Genomic DNA, 22,980 nt, shown 5'->3' on the forward strand with positions numbered 1-22,980 from the left:
AGAGGAAGAAGATAAGTTTCACCGCGCTCTCTGTTGTTCGGTCGGGATGCTGCCTTAAAACAAACTGCTAGAAATGTTTCTGTTAATATAAAAACACAGTTTTTGAATCAGGTCAGTAAATCTCTATAATATTCCCATCCTCACAGTCGTGATTAAGTGTTGAAGCAGGAATATCTGGAGGAGTATCATCTGAAACTGAGATCTGCTGAGAAGATGGTGTTTGTTAAAGAAGAGAGTGTGGAGAACATGATTGAACCAGAACCCTGGAGAATAAAACACGAGGAACCAGAACCTTTGAAAATAAAACACGAGGAACCAGAACCTTTAAAAATAAAACATGAGGAACCAGAAACCTGGAGAACAAATCATGAGGAACCAGAACCTTTAAAAATAAAACACGAGGAACCAGAAACCTGGAGAACAAATCATGAGGAACCAGAACCTTTAAAAATAAAACACGAGGAACCAGAAACCTGGAGAACAAATCATGAGGAACCAGAACCTTTAAAAATAAAACACGAGGAACCAGAACCTTTGAAAATAAAACATGAGGAACCAGAAACCTGGAGAACAAATCATGAGGAACCAGAACCTTTGAAAATAAAACACGAGGAACCAGAAACTTGGAGAATGAAACACGAGGAACAAGGAGGTTGGTGTTTATTCTTAATTCATCTTTAATGACTGTTTGTGGTAAATTACTTAAAGCTATGGTCTACGATTTCAAAGATTGTTCATTATTAATAACCTCGTTTAGATGCTGGTTATGGTTCTACAGTACAATCCTAATAATATGAAGAGAAAAATGAATGAAAAAAATCCATTCACTCTATTGGCCCTTTTCACAATGACGTCAGCTAACTTCCGCTTTATCGCAAAGCAGTGTATCAGTACTTCCGCTATACCTTTATACCGAAGACTTCTCGGGAGAATGTGGGAAAAACTTGAAATATGAAAGGCGTTGGTTAAGAGTTAAGACTAATAATGTTAATGTACTTACAGTCGGATTCTTTGTTTTTATTTACTATGGGAAAATGACATGGACACAAATCATATTTTTATATTAAATCTTTTTACTACATGGCAAATTTCACATCCATAAATGCAAGTGGTCTGAAAAGAAGCCCATTATCCAGTTCAAGAATAAAATGCTTAATGTTGAAACAATGCAAAAAGGACCGCCGCGTAGTGCTACAGAACTTCTACAATTAACGTTACTTCAAATCCTCCATTCACTTTAACTACATGTAACTTATACCCTGTTTTTTTCTCTGTGTATTATTATTGATTAATATGATCGATTGTATTTTATTTAGGTTACATTATATATGCAATGTGATGTTAAAAAACAACTGACGTGCGTTTCATATTTATTTACACAAATACTCGCATTTATTTTTTTAAAAAGTAAAAAAAAAAAAATTATGTAAACTTAATATATTTAATATTTATTTTTTTATTAAATTGTTTTAAAAATAAAAGGGAACATTATAGACCCCATTTATTGATATTTAAATAGTACATACTTGTTATGTTGGACTATTCTTGTAAGTTTCATACAGGCGCTGTATTAAAGCAGGACATAATTTACTGAATGAAGGCTTTCCATTACCACATGTCTAAAACGTTTGTTTATTTGACAAATATATCTAAGCATCTAACTGCAATAAAGACAGTAAACATTGTGCCAGAGTGGCGGGAATCAGAAAGTATGACTTCAGTGCTGCGTTTCGAACTCCTCCATCGACTTCAAACAGCAAATCTCGCCGATTGGTATTCGGTAAATTCGTTTGAGATGTCAAACGCCTCGCCTTGAATAAGGACGACGGTTGACAGCGGCAGTCGTCCTCTAACCATACTTTTGGCAGATGTACAAGCGTCTGGGCGAACTCTATGCTGGTAGGGATAGCGCTTTCCTATGCTGGCGGAAGTAAGATTACCCTGCTTCGCGTCAAAACGGAAGTTGTGTGACGTCATGTGAAAAGGGCCTAGAAATTGACCAATGTAAGCTGTCCGGCCGGACAGCTTACATTGGTTAACTGCTCTCATCCAATCCCCTGCTCCACTCGCGTCTCCACCCACCGCACCCCACCCCGCCCCCTCCTGCGACATGAAATTTCGCGCGAAAGTAGGCAGGATCAACTCAGCAATGGAGAAAAACCAACAAACAGACAGCAGCAAGCGGCCCCTGCTCGCCCCAACAGTCAAGGTTGGAAGAAAGAGAAAGTCAATTGAGGAAAGAGCAGAGATTAAAAAAAAATGTGAAGAACGCCGGACTCAAAGCCGAATCAATATAGGGTCCACCATTGCCCGTTGGAGGAAGCTTCAGAGAAACCTTGGACTTAAAACCGACGCTGACATGGCTGACTTTTTGTTGAGCAGGTAAGCATTTATTTATACTTTTATGGTGTGGTGTATTACATAAATAGCTTTTTATCAGTCTGACAACATGATCATGCAACCGGTCGGCATTGGAATGTTAGCCGTTCAGCATCGCCTATCACGGGTCAAAGTTATTATATTTCTTGAAGTGCTTGACTATTTCAGTAGGCCTAACGTTAGCGGTTTTCTGTTCGAGCCGATAGAACATTGCATGTGTTGCTAATCTTGCGTGTGCGTGACCTCAAACGTGTGCCTCTGAGCTATTTTGTTAGGACAATGGTGACATTGCATTGTTGATGAAGCAACTACGTTCAAGTGTCGAAAGTTAACTTTACATATGATGTGTCATTAGCGAGGTTATTAGATTGAAGCGACTAAGCAATGTTGTGAAAGTAAATGACGTCAATCAGTCATAATTGTAAGTGTTCATTACTTCAAGGCTTTATGTGTTCACTTCTTTCAGCTATGAGAGAGGACCAGTTTCATCTACTCCAATGAAGACGGGATTCAAAGCCCCACTAGCTCCAGCAGCTTCAACCATTTTTTCATCAGATACTGACCGGTAAGTGTGAATTTAGACCTGTCAATCGCTTCAATATATGTCCATGAAATTGACACCTTTTAGCTATCCGACATCGCACATGGTACATCTCTGTTCCATGTTTACTCCTGCTTGACTGAGTGACGTTGTTCAGGTCGTTTCCCGGTGGGAGGGATCAGGTAGCACAGAGGGGAGGGGTGTGCGTGTGGAGGGGCGGGATGAGTTTTTTAAAAATTCTGGCTTTCTCGACTGATTTTCAACATCGTAGACTACAGCTTTAAGCTAAAGCTAGAAATCCCGTCGGCACGATGTCTCTCAGGAAGCGTTTGATAATCGTTGAGACGATGCAGCTGTAAATCCCGGCTGCTCTGTATTTAGCTCATCATTACAGACCACCCTCAGCTACCACCGCTGGTCTATAATAAAACTATACACACCACTCTCAAGAACAGCTGCAATTTGATTAATACTTTCATTTGAATCCATATACAAATACATTTACATTTACCAGATGCTTTGATCAAAAGTGGAAAATTCACGAGTATTTGTAGTCTTTTGAAAATTAACCATGATTTTACTACAGCATTTGCATTAAAACCATAGTAAAAAACAAAATCAACCATAGTTTTACTTCAATCACCATGGTTTAATTATGACTGTTGCATTAAAACCATAGTAAGTACAAAAATAACCGTTACTACAGCATTAACAGTAGTAAAACCATAGTAAAAATTAAATATACCATAGTTTTACTACAGTAACCACAGTTTAACAATGACTGTTGCAGTAAAACCATAGTAACTACAAAAATAACAAGTACTACAGCATTTGCAGTAAAACCATAGTTACAACATTTACCATGATTTCAAAAACTATGGTTACTAAGTCATGGTTACCACAGTTTTAATGAAGTATTACTGCAATATTACTATAGTAGAATATAGCATTGTTTGGAAAGAAAAAAACAACACACACAAAAAACACATGGTTACTACAGTCATGCTTGCTACAGGTTACATGTTGTAAAGGTATAAGTTTTATTTCAAAGTAGGTTTACAGAATATGCATATTTCAAGGTTACAATTTAAAAACATCCTTTAATCAGCCAGAGGTGACTGAGACTCACTGGGAAGACCATCTTCTGGCAACAAAATAATGTCCATATGACAGTAGTTCATAATACAGGTCATGTGTTAGATTACATAAACACAAAATAATGTCCATATGACAGTAGTTCATAAAACAAGTCATGTGTTAGATTACATAAACACAAAATAAACATAGATAAAATCTTACTAAACGAGTCTCTAGTTTTGTGTTCAGTTAAACATTGTTAAAACATTTTCAGTCCATTGTGTATTGTTACAATGTTGGTAACATATGTAAAGAACAATGTTTATTCTTTCTCTGAGATACCCAGTTTATTTGTCAGCAGAACTGATGCAAAACAGCATTTATTCATTTAGATGCTGCAAAAAGTGTCATTTTGTCAAAACTCATTTCATTTTGCGTCATCCTGCAGAAGAGCTGCTTACAAAGAAAAGAGGACATATAGATACACATAACCCACAGAAAGAGTAAATATTGTTCATTTACAGATATTAGAGACGCTGCAATAATACAAACCGGGTTGAAAATCGTCAAACTTACCGTTACTGTGCGTTCACACCGCCGCCGGCGAGAGCGTCAAAAATCGCCCTGGCCGCCCTGACTGAGACGCTGTAGAAAAGATTTGTGGACGCGCTGACGCTCTGACGTAGATCGTATGCTCGTCTTGTATTTAAAGGAGCCGCAAAGGAAACAAGCAGGTTGATCCAATTAAAAGCCATTTGTGTTCATGGTTAAGTGCTAGTCTAATTTCAACATTATAGGAGACATTTACTAGCCTTGGTCTTTAATTAACATTAATTTGTGTGCAGCCTACATTACAAACTGTCCAGATTGAAGTGTAGCCTTAATGCGATTGGTCAAATCGGTGTTGTTTTGAGCAAATAAATTGCATTCCCGCTGAAAAACAAACGTTGTAGCGGGAAAATGTCCCCTATAATTTTTATTTATTTATGTCGCTGTACACAAACAGGGACACGTCAAATATTATCGGGAAACCCGCCACAGCAATAATTAATCTCTCTTCCATTTTGCTTGGGAACTAATGTGGTCTGAACCAAAGTTTACAGGACTGCGTTCCCTGGAACCCTCTCAAGCGGAGGACTTCTACATTCCGATTGGTTGCCGCCCAACCGCATCATAGCTCATTAGCATAAAGTTGACCTGATTTCAACTCTCCTCGACGCTCTCACCGTCCAAGACTCGCCGCGCCGCTCTCGCCGGAGCTCGCCGCCAGCTCACATTGAAAATGAATGACTTCCGGCCACTTTGACGCTCTCGCCGGCGGCGGTGTGAACGCACAGTTATAGGCAATATAAGGATAATGTTAGTTTTGTGTGTCCATGTACAGTTGCCGTCATCTGTAGTCTTTGTGAGCGTTGGTATCATCTGAAGTCTGTACAAGTGAGTTTGGATTCAGTCTGGAGCTGGTGTAATCTTGGGATGGGCATCCTGGGATAGAAACAGGAAATCAAAAGAAGAAAGTTTAGCATAGCTGCTGCTGTTCATATTATTTCAGACAAAAGATAATTTATTTCATCACATATAACTGGAGTGCATGTTATCAGATGTGTTGGCTAAAATATGCATTTTAATCTAATTTAAACTGTCTGAGGCCCAAATATTATTAGGAATGCTATTTCAATGTAAAATACCAAAAAGCTCTACTTCCTTCAGTGGATTTTGATAAATCCTTGGTATTAGAATTGTGTGACCTCACTACAGACCAAGCACCACAGCTGCTGCTGCTGCCCCTATTTGTGCTTATTTTGCTATATATATCTGATTTAATCACAAGGTGTAATATGTGCTCATCCAAAAACTTTAGGCAGGGGCTCAATCACATGAAACACTTAATCTATCAGTAAACAAAAATCGGCACACTGCCACTAATTATCTCAAAAATCTATTTATTGTTAGTGTTTCATGTGATCCCTTAGTAAATGTATTATTTTATCCTCATTATTTGAGGAACAGGCGGTCTCTTTAGAATGGACTACACATGCCACAGTATAATTTGTCATTTACACTACTCTTAAATGTTTGAGTCAGTAAGATTTTTATACGTCGTTTTTAAGAAGTCTCTTCTGCTCACCACGGCTGCATTTATTTGATCAAAATGAAGTAAAAACAGTAATATTGTGAAATGTTACTATAATTTAACAACAGTTTTCTATGTGAATATATGGTGAAATGTCATTTATTTCTGTGATCTCAGCTAATTTTGATTATTCCAGTCTTCAGTGTCACATGATCCTTCAGAAATCAAACTGATGCGCTGATTTGCTGCTAAAGAAACACATCTGATTATTATCAATGTCTTACCAATTATAAAAATTAGAGCAAACATTTCTGTTTCAAATAAACCCTGCACTGTTTTAAAACTTTATTCATCAAAGAATCCTGAAAAAATGAAGCAGCACAGCTGTTTTCAACACTGATCAGAAGCAAATCAGTATACTAGAGTGATTTCTGAAGGATCATGTGACACTGAAGACTGGAGTAATGATGCTGAAAATACAGCTTTACCATCACAGTGTAACGGTTTGCTTTCCCAGGCAGACAGGCGGACACGGGATACAAAACAAAATCCAACTTTATTAAAAGAAACAGAAGAAAACTCCAAGACAAACTTCAAGACAAGACAGGGACAAAGACTAAACTGAATGCTTATAAAGGAAACGGAAACAATAGAGCGAACTAGATTATTAATTAAACACAGGTGACAGGACTAAATGATGATTACGAATGAACTAAATCAGAACAGGAACTACCAAATAAGGTCAAAACGGAACTGAAGCGAAACAGACACGGAACACACAGGAATAAATTACTCGTAAATATATTCAAATAGAAAACTGTTATTTTAAATTTTAGTCAATTGTATTAATTTCATATATTAAACTGGTTGCCAAAAACATAAAAAAAAAAAAACTAATGTTGTGACTGTGAGGAACTTTTCCCACGGGTTAATCGTCGTGTGACAACACCGTAATACCGTGGTGGGGGGTCGTTTGAGGTTTCCCTCTTTTCCTCCGGTTTTAATAGCTTGTAAAAGCTCCGTGCGCAATTTACTTTCAAATTAGCAGCAATTCAGCGTCAAGCAGTTGCTTGTTTTTAGTTCGCTTTAGTTTTCCCGCTTTCCTTTGCTTAAATAGCTTGTAAAAGCACCGTGCGCATTTTACTTTCACTTTTAAATTAGAGGCCATTCAGCATCAATTGCTTGAATTAAATTCGAACAACAGTAAAATACAACGTAGAACATAACTTTTATTAACAAAATAAAAGAATAAAAATACACCATGCTATATGCCTAATATAAAATAACACATTTTAAATAGGTATGCAAAACTGAAAATCAGTAAAGACTGAGGAACACAATTATAAAATGTAGAACGTCTATTAGCAAAACAATTAAGAAAGTTTGGAGGCACGGACTGCATACACCTTGATGCAGTTTAAATAAAATACAAATCAGCAAATACCGTGGAACCAAATAAATGAAAAATCCTGTTGATAATACTGGTGTGTGGATGTTCAGCATTTGTGCCGCTTTGGGCGCGTCGTCATTTTAGAGTGACGTGAATGTGCATAGTGACCTGTGTATTGGCGGATTACTTTTACTGACCATGATGTAGGGAAATTTACTCTGCATTTAACCCAGACTAATCTAGCCTACTGTTGAAATTGTTGATCAGCCGTTATTGTTGTTGAGAGCTTGTGTGCGGCATAATATGTGCATTATGCATATAGCTGCGTTAGCTGTAACAGAGATGTGTAAGATGTGTGCATGTAGTTTACAGTTGCTTACTGAAGGCCCTAACTGAAATCCCACGGTACGCCACTGTCTGACAGTCGCTTCACTCCAACTCTGCTGGGTGCAGCAGGCCATCACCACTGAAGAATCAACAAAACAAGCAATCTGTCACAGAGACAACAATATTTAGTTTGCAGATCCAGGTTTATTAGAAGGAAACAAGCTAGAACGGAGGTAATATGCAAATAAAAGAAAGAATAATATATAACAATTATAATAACACATATATATATATACACTACAAATTCTACTAATAATAATATAATCTTAATATAATCTATGTTTTTAGTTTTAGGTTGAGTTTTCAGTGTTTATTTGAAACAGTCTTACTAACCAACAGATTGAGCGCACCTCCGTTCTCCCCAATCAGCACTGTTCTAGCCAACTGCGTACACGCCCACCATTTAACAAGGATCAGATCGAAAGTTAGGCAAATTAAAACTAAAGAAAACGTGTATATATATACTGCATGTTCGCTAATTCAGAAGACAGCACACACAGCCCGTGTCTCTGAATGCTTCTCATACTCTCGCTCCGCGTCTCACGGACGAGCCGCACACACGCAGCCTGTCTCGTAATGCTCTTTTATACTCACGGTCTCGCATCCGGTTCTGCTCAGCAAGCCTCTCACGAGCGCATCTGGCAATATGGACTAGGCCTGACGCACGCACGCAACCTGAGTCAACTCGCGCCTGGCTCCGCGTTTGAAACGAATGTAAATTAAGTCTAACTGCTTGCTAATTTCACTTGGAGGAAATGAAACATTCAGCACATTTCCCACTTGTTCTAAAATCCCAAATACTTAAAAATGAATAAATCAGCCAGTGTAACGTGTAATACTTTAATAATTGACTAAAGAAATACAGTTCTTTTATTTATAAAATAATTTTTCCTGTGAAATTCAGTAATTCTGTGAAGTACAGGTGTATCTCAATAAATTAGAATGTCGTGGAAAAGTTCATTTCAGTAATTCAACTCAAATTGTGAAAATCGTGTATTAAATAAATTCAATGCACACAGACTGAAGCAGTTTAAGTCTTTGGTTCTTTTAATTGTGATGATTTAGGCTCACATTTAACAAAAACCCACCAACTCACTATCTCAACAAATTAGTTCATAAGACCAATAAAAAAACAATTTTTAGTGAATTGTTGGCCTTCTGGAAAGTATGTTCATTTACTGTACACGTACTCAATACTTGGTAGGGGCTCATTTTGCTTTAATTACTGCCTCAATTCAGCGTGGCATGGAGGTGATCAATTTGTGGCACTGCTAGGGATGTAACGGTATGAAAATTTCTCATCACGATTATAGTGACCAAAATTATCACGGTTATCAGTATTATCACGGTATTGTTAAAATGTGCTGGAGATGTTCTAAAAGAACCGATACATAAATCACTTCAAGTTTTATACTTAAAAATCAACAAACAGCAAATAAAATGACTTTTTGTTTGCATAATCACTAAAACAATAACATTACCAATGAGGTCTGGATTTTAAATGACAACTTGACTGACAACAGTTTAATAGCATGTTCAAATAAATAATGTAAATGTTCAAATAAAGCTTTGAAAAAGTGTCATATAAAGGTAAACCTCACATTTCAGCCTTTAAAGAAAAGAGTTAAGTCAAAATGATAATTGATTAATAAGGGGAAGGGGAGGGGGGAAGTGGTGTGTGGCCAAGTATGGTGACCCATACTCAGAATTAGTGCTCTGCATTTAACCCATCCAAGTGTACACACAGTAGTGAACATACAACCGGAGCAGTAGGCAGCCGATGTTGCGGCGCCCAGGGAGCAGTTGGGGGTTCGATGCCTTGCTCAAGGGTCTCACCTCAGTCGTGGTATTGAGGGTGGAGTGAGTGTTGGTTATTCACTCCCCCCACCTACAATCCCTGCCGGACCTGAGACTCAAACCCACAACCTTCAGGTTACAAGTCCAACTCTCTATCCACTTATCTGCTCCATAAATAATTCTATATAGCTTATCTGAATTGTTTAAATGTGTAGAATCCACATAAGCTTGTTTTTCATCATCCGGTTAAAATTTACAGCAGGGCATGCAAATTTGGTCAGTTTTTTGGCCAGACAGAAACTGCACACAGGCATAAGTGTCTGTAAATCCACTCTCTGACAGCAGGTGGCGCTTTATATGGAAAAGCTGAATTACAGCTGATTCCCGTGAACTCCGCGAACAAAGCAGTATTGTTTAAGAACTAGTGTTGTCACGATACTGGAATTTCTAACTTCGATACGATACCTTGAAAAATATTGATATTCGATACCATTTTCGATACCACGGTGAAAAAAACTGCCACAATATTAAGGGGGTGATTTTTTTTAATTTAAAGATAAATGTAAGTCGAGAACATGCGGTATATTTTACGTGAACAAAAAAATGTCTTGAGGTACTGCATATGTTGATTTATTTATTAAACTTTTATTAATCTTAGTTAAATGTTAATTGAAACTAACGTTTACTAATACATGTACTAATTAAAATCCAAAGTTCTATTTGTTGATATTCTCATTTGCTTCATAACCAAAATATTTCCAGATATAGGGCCCTATGCAGGGTTCCCACGCTTCTTGAAAGTACCTGAATATCAGACACATGGATTCAAGGCCTGGGAAGTACTTGAAAACAAATATAGGTCCTTGAAAGTGCTTGAAATAAATTTGTTTAGTAGAATGGTGCCATTTCAAAAATTTTCCTATATGTGCTGTTAAAAACAAAACGAAACAGCGCTAATTATTGGGGTGGAGATGGGGTAGCGCAAGAAAAATCTTATCATGCGAGCTGATGCGCGAATTGCGCAGCCCTGCATGAACCCTATGGAGAAGCAGTGCATTTGCGACTGAAACTACTACGTGTGACTATGAATAAATATTTAGGAGCACCAGTGCGACTGACCCGATCAGCATATTTGTGTTTGCGCTGAGGGGAGCTTCAAAGGTTTCTAACGTACTTCCAACGTGTTTTTGCAGCGGTGAGTAATGTATCACAGATATATCTGTTGATTCCTTGAACACAATGTTAATCAGAATCCACTCACTGCTCAAAACGCCGTTTTGTTCACGAATCCTCCCACTATAACAAAGTGTACAGGGTGTAAATAAGAGATTCGTTGTGCAGTGTAGAGAGCTGCGTTGATTATAATTGAACTTTGTGAGATCGCGATGAACAATGGAGAGTGACAGCTTTTAATGATTAAGGGAGTTTGCAAATGTGATATTGATTTAATGCAACAAGTTAGTATTAAGTGACTTGCATTGTCTGAACACCATTGCCTGATTTTGCTCTATTTCGTCAAAGTCACAGCCGAGCCGCTGCGCATCTCCATTCAAACACAGTGTTGTTTCGTTTCTGTATGAATTGGCATTTTTTTGTTAACAACTGTCCACTGAGTTTCATTTTGTGGAACAGCAGCACAAAACAAAAATCAGCCGTACAAATCCAAAACCCACTGCCCGGCAGACCCCCCAAAAATAAATCAACAAAACAATATAAATAACAACAATAAACATATTAATCAACGTTAATAGATAAACAAATAACAACCAAACAATTTCCACAAAGATTTTAGAAAAGAAGACAACATCAGAAGCTGAATGCCACGAACCCACAGCCTTCACGCCAGATCCATGCATACGAGAAATGAATTGGTATTTTTAAACGAATCGGATTCAAGTATCCATTCACAAAGACAGTCACTTGCTTCGTTCCTGAATGATTCAGCCGTTCGCACTAATCAATTGAATGAATGATTCAGTGATAAAATGAGTGACTTGCTGCCACCTACTGGCAGTTTTCCTTTCATTTTAAAGTATCCTCTCTGTTATTTAAATAATTTAATATTTCTATTCAGAATGTTATATTTAATACATTAACCTCAACATGAAGTTATGAATTTAATTGCACTCATGCGTCCTCTGAGCCTCATTAAACGTCTGAAAATACACCTACAATCCACTTTTGTGTTCTTCTGTGCCACCTCTGTAGTACAAATATTTTTTTAAATTCTGATTTAATTTGATTAAATCATTCTTATTTTACTTGTTTTTATTTTGTTGTTTTAATTAGAAAAAAAAAAAAAAAACTTATAAATAATTTTTTTTGAATTTGAAAGATGATTTACCAATACAAAGGTAAAAACAAAATTCCCTGTAAATCACTTTAACAAGTCAAATATCATCTCGTAATGGGTATTTGATCAGAATTTTTTATTAGAAGGTGCTCCTAAGTTTTTGACTGTGCTCCTAAATTGTTTTTAAATTAGGAGTACTCCTAAAAACCACAAGTACTCCTAAAAAGAAAAGTAAGCGTAAAGCCCCGTTTAACCACATTTTATTCATTTAAAATTTTTACAAGAATTACAGCAAAAGCCAGTTTGATGCAAGAATATATCTTTTTATCAATATTTGAGAAATTCTAAATTCCTTTGAACTTGACTGCTCCAAATGGTATAAATTTATGAAACCTACACATTCAAAAACTGTAAGAGGTCTTTAATGATGCTACATATGCTTGGGTATGAATTTGACAGGTGCTTGATATTAAATAAATGGTGCTTTAAAAAGTCCTTGAAAGTCCTTGAATCTGGTGTTCATGAAAGAGTGGGAACCCTGACTGACGTTAATGAGATTAACCCCTTAGGTATCGAAATTTGGTACCGAACGACAAGACGTTTTTCGATACTCGGTGGTATCGAGGCAATTCGGTCGGTGCCTAAAAAGTATCGAACTCGATACCCAGCCCTAAAGGGCACAATATGTAAGATTTTTGTAATAAAATATCCAAAAACCATTTGTGTACTTATGTTATCCCAAAAATTCCTAAGGATTTGTAAATCCAGAGAAATTCCGGTTTTAAAAATGACTCCGTCCCTGTTCCTCCATGGTCATGATTGCCTTTCAGTGAAGTAATATCCACGCTATCCTTGGTTTTCACTTTTAAAGTCTACATAGGTTTTAGCAAAAACAAAATGGGGTGCAGAGAGTTCAGTACTTTTACATCTTTACAAGACACTAATAGGCTCACGTCTGGATTAAGTATGTATCATATACAGATCAGCCAGGAAATAATACATCCGACTCCCGAACACAGTACACCATCAGGGTATACGTCTGGCACTGGGAGCATTTAGAACATCACCAATACAAAGTTTATATTTAGAAGCAAATGAACTCTCCCTAGAAAACAGATGTCTCAAATTAGCTTTACAATATACAGTAAGGCTGAAGACCAATAAAGAAAATCTGGTTTATCATCCTGTTTTCTCACCTCCTCTTAAGCCCGAGACACACTGCACGTTCCCCTACAATTCAGTCACTCTACATTGCTTATGGGAAATATATTTTTCACAAATACTACTGAAGCCTTATTGAATCATGCCAGTGAAACTGGCCAATGGCGTTCAAGCGCGTGAAATATGAGCTGGATTCCCACTCTGTATAAGGCGGTGCTTGTACGTCATCCATTCAGAATCTTTTTCTTCAGCCAACCTTCTACTAGAAGCAGAAAACCTATCAACAAGAAAGAACTACTCACCGTGATCTACACGCTGCAGCGGACACGCCTTTTCTTCCCCTGCTGTGTTCCGGTGAGCTTCGGAAGCAATGATGACTCGCGATTGCCTCTCCTGCGCGGAGCCAATCAAACTCTCTGATGGCCACGAATCGTGCGTCTTCTGCCTGGGTCGCGCCCATGCAGAGGCGGCGCTTGGGGGGTCGGACTGCCCCCACTGCAGAGATATGAGTCTCCGGACTCTCCGGCTCCGTGTGGCCATCGTCCAAGGCGATGAACTTGCCCAACTAGCACTGCCACGCTCTTCCTCTGCAGCCTCTTTCGAGCCAAGGAAGAAAGTGCCGGCTCAGTGCCCACGCGCTCCTCACCCCCCTGCTGCGGTCCCCTTTCATTACACCCTCTGACAGTCAAAATGATTTGGAGTGTATTCGGCAGGGCAGAGGTGGATCTCTTTGCATCAGTGGAGAACACTCACTGCCTGCTGTTTTATTCACTGACACACTCTCTCCTGGGAGTGGATGCACTAGCTCACAGCTGGCCGAAAGTACGCAAGTATGCTTTTCCTCCAGTGAAACTTCTGCCTCGCGTGCTTTGCAAAATCAGAGAGGAAAAGGAATCTGTTCTGTTAGTGGCACCGAAATGGCCCAATCAGCCGTGGTTGCACACTGAAAAATAACTAGTGGAGATGCTGGTAGCCCCCCCCCGTGGTCTATCCCACTGAAGAGAGACCTCCTCTCTCAAGCACAAGGAATGATATGGCACCCAAATCCGGAGTCATGGAGCCTTCATGTCTGGCCGCTCGACAGAGCTTGCCAGTAACAGATGCACTTCCTCAGCGTGTGCTGAACACTATCTCTGAGGCTAGGGCTCCTTCCACGAGGCGTCTTTACGCACATAAATGGAGCGTTTTTTCAAGTTGGTGCGTATCACGGGGCGAAAACCCAATCAACTGCCCAATACCAATAATTCTTGTCCTCCTCCAAGAGCGATTTGATAGTGGTCGTATGCCATCCACATTGAAAGTGTATGTGGCCGCTATAACAGCCTTTCACGCGCACATCGAAAATTGCACGATTGGCAGAAATGAACTGATCATACGATTTTTAAAAGGAGCAAGAAGGCTGAACCCTCCTCGGCCTTCTACTCTACCCACTTGGGACTTGACGCTTGTGCTTGATGCTCTCACGGGACCCCCGTTCGAGCCCATACAATCAGCGAACTTGCGAGCGCTCTCTCTCAAGACAGCGCTCCTGCTCGCGCTGGCCTCTGTTAAAGCTGTAGTCTACGATGTTGAAAATCAGTCGAGAAAGCCAGAATTTTTAAAAAACTCATCCTGCCCCTCCACACGCACACCCCTCCCCTCTGTGCTACCTGATCCCTCCCACCGGGAAACGACCTGAACAACGTCACTCAGTCAAGCAGGAGTAAACATGGAACAGAGATGTACCATGTGCGATGTCGGATAGCTAAAAGGTGTCAATTTCATGGACATATATTGAAGCGATTGACAGGTCTAAATTCACACTTACCGGTCAGTATCTGATGAAAAAATGGTTGAAGCTGCTGGAGCTAGTGGGGCTTTGAATCCCGTCTTCATTGGAGTAGATGAAACTGGTCCTCTCTCATAGCTGAAAGAAGTGAACACATAAAGCCTTGAAGTAATGAACACTTACAATTATGACTGATTGACGTCATTTACTTTCACAACATTGCTTAGTCGCTTCAATCTAATAACCTCGCTAATGACACATCATATGTAAAGTTAACTTTCGACACTTGAACGTAGTTGCTTCATCAACAATGCAATGTCACCATTGTCCTAACAAAATAGCTCAGAGGCACACGTTTGAGGTCACGCACACGCAAGATTAGCAACACATGCAATGTTCTATCGGCTCGAACAGAAAACCGCTAACGTTAGGCCTACTGAAATAGTCAAGCACTTCAAGAAATATAATTACTTTGACCCGTGATAGGCGATGCTGAACGGCTAACATTCCAATGCCGACCGGTAGCATGATCATGTTGTCAGACTGATAAAAAGCTATTTATGTAATACACCACACCATAAAAGTATAAATAAATGCTTACCTGCTCAACAAAAAGTCAGCCATGTCAGCGTCGGTTTTAAGTCCAAGGTTTCTCTGAAGTTTCCTCCAACGGGCAATGGTGGACCCTATATTAATTCGGCTTTGAGTCCGGCGTTCTTCACATTTTATTTTAATCTCTGCTCTTTCCTCTATTGACTTTCTCTTTCTTCCAACCTTGACTGTTGGGGCGAGCAGGGGCCGCTTGCTGCTGTCTGTTTGTTGGTTTTTCCTCCATTGCTGAGTTGATGCTGCCTACTTTCGCGCGAAATTTCATGTCGCAGGAGGGGGCGGGGTGGGGTGTGGTGGGTGGAGACGCGAGTGGAGCAGGGGATTGGATGAGAGCAGTTAACCAATGTAAGCTGTCCGGCCGGACAGCTTACATTGGTCAATTTCTCTGCGGGTGTACACCCAATAGAGTGAATGGATTTTTTTCATTCTTTTTTCTCTTCATATTATTAAGATTGTACTGTAGAACCATAACCAGCATCTAAACGAGGTTATTAATAATGAACAATCTTTGAAATCGTAGACCATAGCCTTAAGCAATTTGCAGACCTGCAGGCGCTTTCAATTGACGACTCGTTTATTGAATTCGGGCCAGGTGATTGCAGACTCGCCTTGAAGCCTAGAAAAGGATATGTGCCTAAAGTGCTTTCGACATTTAAAGCGCAGGTCATAACACTACCTGCTTTCTGCCCTGAAACACTGACCGGAGACGCTTAATACACTACTGTGCCCTGTATGTGCGGTGCGCACTTATATCGAGCGCTCTAGACTAGGGGTGTGCTCAAAATATCGATTCTTAGATACATACCGATATAATAAAAAAAGATACAGTATCGATATTCTAGCCCTTAGTATCGATACTCCGCCCAGCCATTAGGGGGCGCAGCGGCACCCGCGAGTTTAAAAAAACTCATGGAAAATGTTAAAGCAAGATGTAGCATTTAAGTGATTTCATAGTGAAATATGTTATGGCAGTACATGGTGTCACAAAAAATTATTATAAGAAGATTTAATAAGAAGTTAAGAATAATAAGAAGTTTTTGTGCTTGTGTGAGCTCAGACTGTACCCTTGGAAAGTTAAATGTTGACTTGTGGTAATTTCCAGATTAATACAATTTGTGTACAATTAATCAGAGCACTTAAAGTTGCAAATATTTAAGCAAAATGCACTTTGTTATAATGCACTTTTGTCTTCATTAAATTTAAGAAAAATGCAGAGTTCTGTTTGTTGAGTAAATGTGTTCAGCATTAACTAATTGGCTCTGGCCCATGTATTTTTATTGAATCGTATCGAATCGTGTCACATTGTATCAAATCGTATCGAGACAGCTCTGTATCGAGGTACGTATCGAATCGTGACCTGTGTATCGAGGTATGTATCGTATCACCAGGTTCTCCAAGGTATACAGCCCTACTCTAGACAGTTCAGACTCTCGGAGCAGCTATTTGTATGTTTTGGTGGATGCACAAAAGCACTGCCTGTGTCCAAGCAAAGGCTGTCACACTGGATCGTTGACTAAATTGCTTTGGCTTACAGCTCTAAGGGCGCGGAATGTCCTATAGGGGTTTGGGACCACTCAACTCGCGTCACCCACTCAACTCACCCATCAATTAAACAATTTCAACTAATCTATATCTGAAAGCGCCGAAGCCGCCACCATTTTACATTCTCTGTTTGGTGTGACGTGGCATCGCGTAGTTGCCGCGTCCCCCCTGACTTTTACATGGTTTTGACTAGGTCCTGTAGACCTGAGCTGTGTTTACTAAGAGCGCCAATATCTTTGCCGCTCTCATTACGGCTCCGAATGGGACACTTGACGTACTTAGTCGAGCCAGGCTCCATCGCTGTGACACGGCGGGATTTTATACGTTCCCATAAGTAATGTAGAGTGACCGAATTAAAGGGGAACGCTCTCGGTTACTCACGTAACCTCGGTTCCCCAAAATGAGGGAACGAGACATTGCTTTTATTGCTGTGTCACCGAGCTCAGGATCTTAGAATGCCAAGTTGCTTTAGTCAAAGATTCTGAATGGATGACGTACAAGCACTGCCTTATATAGAGCGGGATTCCCGCTCATATTTCGCACGCTTGAACGTCATTGGCCAGTTTCACTGGCGCTATTCAATAAGGCTTCAGTAGTATTCGAGAAAAAGGTATTTCCCATAAGCAATGTCTCGTTCCCTCATTTCGGGAAACCGAGGTTATGTGAGTAACTCAGAGCGATTTCCGGCTGTCCCAGACGAAAGACTGACATTGTGAAACAATTGCAGTGATTTCTTATTCACCACAATTTTTTCACAATGCCAATCTTTCGTCTGGGACAGCCGGAAATCGTGCAGTGTGTCTCGGGCTTTACAAGCTTGTACGAACAAAAACCAAGACATATCCAACCTTTTGGACTACGGATAAAACCACATTTACATAATCTCAAGGTGGATCTAAGCATACTGGAACAAGCACACTTCTGTAAAATTCCTCTTTGGAAAATCAAAAAGAACAAAAATAATTTTAGATTTAACAAGAAACAAAAAATCTGAAACCCACCCAAATGACTTTCAACAACAGCTCCTTTATATCAGAGAAATGTTTCCATCACATATCGCTATATATACCGATGGATCAAAATCAGAGGACCGTGTATCATCTGCATTGTGGGATCAACCATCAAAAAAGAAGAATAGCAAGAACGATGTACATTCACTCCCCCCACCTACAATTCCTGCCGGACCTGAGACCTTTGGGTTACGAGTCCGTCTCTCTAACCATTAGGCCACGACTTCCCCTTGGACTATATAAAGTTTTTATCGAGCAAAGTTATCCCTTAAAACTTATCATCCAAAACTTGTAATTATATTTTTACAAAAATCTGGAACTAGTGGATCATAATTTTAATATCTGGTTTTGTTGGGTACCTGGGCACTGTGGAATCAAAGGAAATGAGGAAGCTGACTCTGCTGAAAAAGCAGCATTATTGGTGGATCTGAACATTTGTGCTGTACCTCCTATGGATTTAAAAGCAATAATTTCTTCTCATGTTAAAGCTGCAGTTCATAACTTCTTTTGGTTAAAAACGATCCAAAATCAATATTTGAGCAAGTACATAACCAGCCAGTGTTCAAAACTATTGCCTTACTTTAGCCCAATTCACAACGGTTAGCTTATAATAATGTTTTCTAATTTGAGTACGGGTAGGTTTTCGCGGGAAACTCGAGCATGGCGCTGCTTCATTACTTCATGTCTGTAAACATAAAGAAGTTGTCCCGGCTAATAGGCTATTGCACGTGCGGATCCTGCAGGTGGTGCATCGTTTATAGCCTTTTCTCACAGCAGCTAGAATAATTAAATGTATCATTTTGATGGCGGATTGTAAACCAGAAAGGATTATGTTTATGAAACACGTGTGAATTAAATTATATTCCATTTTTAAATGTGCTTCTGATTACAGATAGCTATATACAATGAATAACGTCTATGAAATTAGTCCCAACATTTTTACCAAAAGAATAAAACCCTGTTTAACTTGTGCATTTAGGTCTATTTTTTACTGCATTAACTTGCTTTAATATAAATTTGAAGGAAATCTCTGTTTATCCACCACATATATTTTCAAATTAGAGATCAAAGACTGCCCATTTTTAATTTATGACAACAGTAAGTCTTTTGTAGAAAGATGGAGGCCTGTCTGAAAAGTAAATAAACTCACTTTGTCTAAACATAAATCTAGCCCTTATAAATCCAAAAAGCATTGCTGAGGTCAGGATGCTTCAGCGCTGTGTCATGTCTGTAACATTTTAAAGATTAAGTTTATAGCATATAGTGATCATGTAGTGATTATTAATGAAACTTTTAAACCCTCAGACAGAACAGACAGGTTGTCGATGAGTCAGAGCTGAATAAGGATGGAGCAATGGATGTGAGTGTCCTTGAAGGACGTTCAACTCGGTTTTGTTTATATTTTATCTTAAATGACAGGTGTCGTATTTATATATTTTTCTCTGCGACACTTTTCTTTAAAAGAAATAATGTCAAACGCATTTTGACAAGACTAATAAAAATAGCTAATAGGCTATTTTTGTACAACCTACACTGTTTCTCTCTCTCTGGGACACTTTTTCTTATTGGGTTGTAAATGTTAAACAATTGTATCCTGACAATAGTAAAATTTAGGCTAAGAAATACAATTGTTGTACATTTTATTTTCTCTGTGATACTTTTTCCTACGGTGTTAAATTTAACGATAAACTAATTTTGTGTCTTAAGATAATTAATATAAATTCAAGTCGAAGTTAATAAATTCAAGACTCTTGACAAGTCCCGTGACAAGCCGAATGAAGCTCATTGCTGCCCCCCCCCCAATAATTTTAATAATCGTTAGATTAATCAACGATCAAAATAATAATTTGTTGCAGCCCTAGTAATGTTTTCCTTTTCCCAAATGTCCCAATTGCTTCTTATTTATTCATTTTAGGCCTGATGAAAGTGAAAGAAGGACAAGATCTGAATGAGGTGGAGGAGGAGCATCAGTGTCATGATGTCAAGGGAGAAGAATCAGTGAGCTGCAGCATTCAAATAACAGACGTCAAAAGGCCTTTCAGCAGCTCTCAGTGTGGGAAGTCATTTACAAATAAAACAACCCTGAAGAATCACAAGAGAATTCATGCTGGGATAAAGCCTTTCAGCTGCTCTCAGTGTGGAAAGAGTTTTACAAAGAAAAGGCAACTTAAGGATCATTTGGTAACTCACTCTTCAAAAAAGCCTTTCAGCTGCTCTCAGTGTGGAAACACTTTCACACGTAAAGCAAGCCTTGAGAATCACATGTTAATTCATGCCGGAATAAAGCCTTTTTCCTGCTCTCAGTGTGGAAAGAGTTTTACCAGGAAATGCAAACTTAATGATCATTTGGTAACTCACTCTTCAAAAAACCCTTTCAGCTGCTCTCAGTGTGGAAAGAGTTTTAGAACGAAAAGTCAAATTAAGGATCATATGCATATTCACTCTTCAGAAAACCCTTTCAGCTGCTCTCAGTGTGGAAAGAGTTTTACAACGAAAAGTCAAATTAAGGATCATATGCATATTCACTCTTCAGAAAACCCTTTCAGCTGCTCTCAGTGTGGAAAGAGTTTTACAACGAAAAGTCAAATTAAGGATCATATGCATATTCACTCTTCAGAAAACCCTTTCAGCTGCGCTCAGTGTGGAAAGTCTTTCACACGTAAAGCAACCCTTGAGGATCACATGTTAATTCATGCTGGGATAAAGCCTTTTTCCTGCTCTCAGTGTGGAAAGTCTTTCATTTGTAAAACAAACCTTACAAGTCACATGTTAATTCACACTGGGATAAAGTCTTTCAGCTGCTCTCAGTGTGGAAACACTTTCACACGTAAAACAAGCCTTGAGAATCACATGTTAATTCATGCCGGAATAAAGCCTTTTTCCTGCTCTGAGTGTGGAAAGAGTTTTACAAAGAAAAGTCAACTTAAGGTTCATTTGCATATTCACTCTTCAGAAAAGCCTTTCATCTGCTCTCAGTGTGGAAAGAGCTTCACATGTAAAGCAAGCCTTAAGAATCACATGTTAATTCATGCTGGAATAAAGCCTTTTTCCTGCTCTGAGTGCGGAAAGAGTTTTACAAAGAAAAGTCAACTTAAGGGTCATTTGCATATTCACTCTTCAGAAAAGCCTTTCAGCTGCTCTCAGTGTGGAAACACTTTCGCTCATAAAGGAAACCTTGAGAATCACATGTTAATTCATGCTGGGATAAAACCTTTCAGCTGCTCTCAGTGTGGAAACACTTTCACACGTAAAGGATACCTTCAGAAGCACATGATAGTTCATGCTGGAATAAAGCCTTTTACCTGCTCTCAGTGTGGAAAGAGTTTCACACGTAAAGGATACCTTCAGAAGCACATGATAGTTCATGCTGGAATAAAGCCTTTCAGCTGCTCTCAGTGTGGAAACACTTTCACTCGTAAAGCAGACCTTAAGAAGCACATGTTAATTCATAAATAAAGTCTTTCAGCTGCTCTGAGTGTGGAAAGAGTTTTACAAAGAAAGGACACCTTAAGGATCATTTGGTAAGTCACTCTTCAGAAAAGCCTTTCAGCTGATCTCAGTGTGGATAAAGTTTACATTTACATTTATTCATTTAGTAGAAGCTTTTATCCAGTTCATCTCAAAGAGGCAAACAGACACAGTGCTTGTAATACCAAGTTTCAAGCATTGTTCAAACAAGTACGAGCTAGACAGGGAAAGATTAAATGAAAGATTAACTGGTTGGTCCTTTGTCCTACGCACCTATTACTTGCAGGTGTGCGATGGAGTTTGATCACTGATTAATTTCTGAGTTGAACTGAGCGAAGCAGTGTAGCATCTGCGTAAGCTCATTGATGATTGAATACACTTTGTTTTAAGAGACCCTTTTAGCCTTTTTACATTTGCATATAAATTACCGACCTGGCCTCACCGTCTACATTTATATGGGTGCTAATTTTCCAGTGGTTTTTCCCCACTATCAAAACGATGCTAAGCAGGTCACCTATCTGATCTCCCTATCAAACTTCAGACACACTCCGAAGAGGAGTGAATGACCCCCGTGTCAGGCACCAACGGTGTGCACCAATCACACACATAAAGACATTTTCTTTATTTAGGCCATAATTAAGCAGTTATAAATGTATCTGGTATATGCATGTGTTGTATGTATATTCCCCTATTATATTAACCTAGTCACAACCCTTTACTTGTATTAGTTAGACTTTAAACGCCTATATGGAAGTGTTTGAGTGTATCTCTGCTTTAATATCTTCTAGAGGTGTCTTTCTTGGTATCAAATTGATCTTTTTATTCCTTGAACAATGATGTACACTATGTGATCGTGAAATGCATCATACACCTTTTACTATGCTTTGAAGTAAAACTGCACCGACTCTCCAGACCAGCAATAAAAATGCAAATGGACCATAAACGGAGACAAAGAAAGTTTCTCCTCTGATTGGCCACTCCACCCAAAAGGTGGGTGCAGCTATGAACGATCAAAAGTTCCGAACTCAGACTAGTCGTCGCTCAGAACTCTTCTTCTTGGGACGGACACGCTCCAGAACTCTCCTCTTGAGTTTAACCTTCTGGCAGTTTTACCTTCAAGTAACTTTGTGGACTCGCCGTGGACTTTGCTATGTTCAGAAGAACCAGAGGAAAACCTTAGCTCACTCCTAAAGAAATCATCAAGAACCTCTTGTCTACCGCATCAGGACTCTTGTTCAGCAACAAAAACAATGCAAGTAACCGTTTACAACTATTTAGATGCGTGTTTAAGTTTGAACCACTTTGAAGGTGAATTTTGATTCTCTGATGATTCTCATTAGGTTGTGGTTAATTGATGTGAAATACTGAGATTGTTTTGCTCTTCTCTCGCTCTTCCTTACTTTCCTTCATTCTGTATATGTTTTGATTAGTTTAGTTGTATGTTAGCTGTAGTCCCATGTATTAAATCCCTTATATTCACAATT

At 39.0% G+C, this 22,980-nt stretch overlaps 1 protein-coding gene across 2 annotated transcripts; it reads left to right on the plus strand.

Annotated features, from left to right (window-relative positions):
* LOC306858874 (uncharacterized protein) lies at window positions 1-22,980 on the plus strand. Of its 2 annotated transcripts, XM_079399648.1 has the most exons (4): window positions 1-652; window positions 2,130-2,382; window positions 2,846-2,944; window positions 19,944-22,980. In XM_079399648.1, exons 1-4 carry the CDS (start codon window positions 214-216, stop codon window positions 19,978-19,980), a joined length of 828 nt encoding a protein of 275 aa, XP_079255774.1. In that variant the 5' UTR covers window positions 1-213; the 3' UTR covers window positions 19,981-22,980. The 2 variants fall into 2 exon arrangements, with proteins under 2 accessions (XP_079255774.1, XP_079255773.1); XM_079399647.1 differs by lacking the exons at window positions 2,130-2,382; window positions 2,846-2,944 and having other exon boundaries at window positions 19,944-22,977.

This window comes from Barbus barbus, assembly GCF_936440315.1.
Source record: "Barbus barbus genome assembly, chromosome: 39".
NCBI lineage: Eukaryota > Metazoa > Chordata > Actinopteri > Cypriniformes > Cyprinidae > Barbus > Barbus barbus.

Coding starts and splice junctions, on each gene's coding strand:
- LOC306858874 (XM_079399647.1), top strand. CDS start 214: ATGGTGTTTGTTAAAGAAGAGAGTGTGGAGAACATGATTGAACCAGAA. Junction 653..19,943: donor GAAACACGAGGAACAAGGAG/GTTGGTGTTTAT, acceptor TATTCATTTTAG/GCCTGATGAAAGTGAAAGAA.